General features: G+C 32.3%; 1 protein-coding gene across 1 annotated transcript in view; it reads left to right on the top strand.

Moving 5' to 3' along the window:
- Positions 1-1,357: 1,357 nt before the first annotated feature.
- Positions 1,358-3,729, top strand: part of LOC106476704 (rho GTPase-activating protein 190-like) — a 4,894-nt gene continuing 2,522 nt past the window's right edge. The window contains exons 1-3 of the mRNA XM_022380497.1: positions 1,358-1,484; positions 2,730-2,828; positions 3,280-3,511. Coding sequence (XP_022236205.1) covers positions 1,416-1,484; positions 2,730-2,828; positions 3,280-3,511 — 400 coding nt within the window. The 5' untranslated portion in view covers positions 1,358-1,415. The remainder of the gene's footprint in view (positions 1,485-2,729; positions 2,829-3,279; positions 3,512-3,729) is intronic.

Raw genomic sequence — 3,729 nt, 5'->3', positions numbered from 1 at the left:
TTTGGAGATTTAGGAGTCGATGCTTCCTAAAGAAATGTAACCTAGAAATTTAAGGATGCGTGGATCGGCCTTAAAGAATTGATTAGAAACAAGTATTATAGGTGTCACCACCTAGAGGAGGGTGCTAAACGTAAAACAATGTTCATTGTTGTTTATGTATTCAAGATTTTACTAAAAACAATTATTATAGTAGGTGACTGGGTGCCATATATAAAACTGGGTGTTTATTGTGTGGTCAGCCTCATAGATTTTCCTAGCGTACGAGTAATACGAATCATTAATTGTAAGCAAAATGTAATAAACTAAATAAATGTATTAAAACTCATTCAGATAGAGATTAATGTCATTCTGTAACAGAATGTAGCCTCTGATGTGGCTGTATACCCATAATACTGCACCAGCATTTTTTCTATTCCTGACTCATCATTGATTTATGTTCTGTAAAACTGTTGTGTTCAGCCTCTTATTGAAGATCACGTACAAACCAAATTGGGCTTCTTTCATGGTAGAAATTTGAAGTCTTTTCTCTACTAAGTTTCATTCGCAAGTGTCAGTGAAAGTACCTACATTATACCGACTCTTTTTCCTTCTCATGTTCACCCATGCATTATCTTATATCTTTATTTAGCTCTGACAGACTCGTGAAGAGTGGCTACTTGAACCAGGCATGAGGTTTTATGAACATTGTCTATGTGAAAAATTAAGTCCAATTATGGGTGGTGAGGGTCAGATCTACAAAATGCAGGAGTTAGTCGGTTTTGGTGAAACTTGTGTAGGACGTAGAATGCATTGAAGTGTGATGATTTCAATTTACAGATCAGTAGATGAAAACAAGATCTCCATTTTCAAACAGACTCTGAAGAAATGTTGCCTAATTTGATCTGACAATCAAAATAACAAAGAAGAGGTAATTAGCATGTGCTGGCAAGATGGTGTAGCCACTCTGAAACTGTGACTGACTGAAATAAGTTACCATCGTATGGTAAATACAACACATGCATGATGTGACGCTTACAAGAAGCGTTAACTTGAATTTCTGGTTCCTTGCCCCGTTGCCCAAAAACGTTACTCTGCCTCTTGTTGAGAGGAAGAAATCCTGTGATTATTATTTACAAACAACTTGAACAAATTCACCTTTACATTAAGTGTGGTTTGCAGCAGAAGTATTGAAAGTTCTTCATACAGTTAGTGATCATCATCTATAACCATCTTCTGTAGAGTGGAATGTTCTTGGTCTGTGTGAATTACAGTATATAAATGTTGTTTTTGTTTGTTAAAAGTTTTAATTTTTTTCGAGTCTTGTACTAGTAGTAATATTAGAAAATAGTTTTTTTCATATAATTAAATATGCAATATATCTAAGAGTTTCTTGTTTTTGTTTTCCAGCAAAACTCAAAATTGAAAGCTCCCTTTGTATGCCTCCTCCAGAGGAAAACTCTGGATACGAGTTGGTATCGCCCAAAGATCCAGCAGTTATGATGAGGGTGAATGTCTTATGTGTTAATTTCTTAACTACAATAATAATGGTAGTGATTTTTTTAAAGACAGTAATAGTAGTAGTATTTTATTCAAAAATAATAATTATCTTACTGTAGTTGATGTAGCATATATATGTTAGTATGTGTGTAACCAAATCTCCACCATCTATTGAATATCACTGCAAACAAAAATCCATAAAAAATTTCACACTTTCAGACAACCAGAAAAATAAGTGTGGTATGAGCAACAACCATTTCTTTATAACAGAACAGAATTTTAAATAAAATTACTCTCCTCACAAGAACACAACTTTCACTAATATTGTAGGTGATGTTATTTGTAAATATTGTACCGAGAAACTGGAATTCTTATACTGTTATTTTTTCAATAAATGGTACCACTTTTTCTCGGCATTTCTGCTCATAACAATAAAAGGAGAATTTGTTGTAAGTGTAACTAGCATTTTGTTTTACTTAAAATCCAAAACTTTGTAGCTGGGCCATGTTTTTGTAACAAAAGTAAGTTACATGAATGTATTAACTTTTGGTGGTTCATACATACAGACAACCATATGCATGAAATTTAATACCATATGTTGCTTGTATACTCATACTTAATAACACTAACTGTTGATAAAAGTAAAGTTATAATAAGTATTGAATAAATTATTATAATTATACAAGCTTGCCTTGTGAGTGTTATGAACACTACATGTATATCAAAATGTGTGTTCATAGTACTGTACTGAGATATGTAAAATATCAAATGGTTATCTATTAGGTTGATTTTATCATGCTTTAAATTAAGTTATTGAAGTAGGGTTAAGTCGCATCATGTCTGATACTTTAAATTAAGTTATTGAAGTAAGGTTAAGTCGCATCATGTTCGCTTTAAGTTATGTTATTGAAGTAAGGTTAAGTCGCATCATGTTTGCTTTAAATTATGTTATTGAAGTAAGGTTAAGTCGCATCATGTCTGATGCTTTAAATTATGTTATTGAAGTAAGGTTAAGTCGCGTCATGTCTGATGCTTTAAATTAAGTTATTGAAGTAAGGTTAAGTCACGTCATGTCTGATGCTTTAAATTAAGTATTGAAGTAAGGTTAAGTCGCATCATGTTTTTCCCTCAGCTTTTGACCAGAACCTCCCTGTTTTTTATTAATTCAGTTTCTCCTGTAGTTTTATAGTTTGATCAGTATGTCATCAGTAATTATAAACCTTGCTTTCTCTCTAAGAACTTGTATTTTACAGAAATCTGGAATGATTAAAGATGGAGAGAAAACATCTAGAAAGAAAGATAAGAAACTACGAGAGGATGAAAAGTTAGAGAAACGTCGACTGAAGGAAGAGGTGTGTGTAATATAAAACTTGTCTATTGATGGTTGCGCGAGTATAAAACTGATTTATATTGTTTGTACAACAGTGTACTCATTTAAAGAAACTTGGAAACATTTTCACAAACTGATTCTTGTACTAACTATTTTTAATATTTTAGGCTTACGTTATGTCAAATAGGAGAGAAATAACCATTTAAAAATGAGGGAACAACTTGAATATCTTATTATTTGAAAGATGTTAAGTGAATGTTACTAAGTGTTATTATCAGATTTTAATAACACTAATATTTACTATGAGAATGAGACGTAAAACATTTGTTCAATATCAAATTAATGGAGTTTTGTATTAAGCCTAACACTAAGCCTAACTCAGTGTGACAAGTTAACTGTTTCATATAGAAATGTATCCCCACTCGACTCCAAATAATAAAGTTTCTTACACACTTCTCTCTTGAATGTAACAGAAGCGGCTGACAGACAAGAAAAAGAAGAAAACTGCTCAAGGAAAGGGAGCTAACACAAACCAAGTTGTACAAGGACTGGAAAGCTTTGCTCAGTCAGAGGAAAATAAAATTCCATTGTTTGTAGAAAAATGTATTGGGTTTATTGAGGAAGAGGGGCTGGATTCTGAAGGTATTTACAGAGTGCCGGGAAACAGAGCCCACGTCGATCAGTTGTACCAGAAGTTTGATGAAGGTGTGTGTTAGAAATTTGTTCAGTAGTAGAGGACTTTGGAAATTTTTATTCTAGTAAAACTATTCTTTGTGTAATTATGATATGTAGTCTCAAGCACTATTCAGTATGATTTTATATGGTAAATAAATGTGGTATGATTTTATATGGTAAATAAATGTGGTATGATTTTATATGGTAAATAAATGTGGTATGATTTTATATGGTAGAGAGATGTGGTA

This window comes from Limulus polyphemus, unplaced genomic scaffold (genome assembly GCF_000517525.1).
Source record: "Limulus polyphemus unplaced genomic scaffold, Limulus_polyphemus-2.1.2 Scaffold11289, whole genome shotgun sequence".
In the NCBI taxonomy this organism is placed as follows: Eukaryota; Metazoa; Arthropoda; class Merostomata; order Xiphosura; family Limulidae; genus Limulus; species Limulus polyphemus.
The sequence above is the reverse complement of the archived record's forward strand: the minus strand, read 5'-3'. Positions and strand labels throughout refer to the sequence as shown.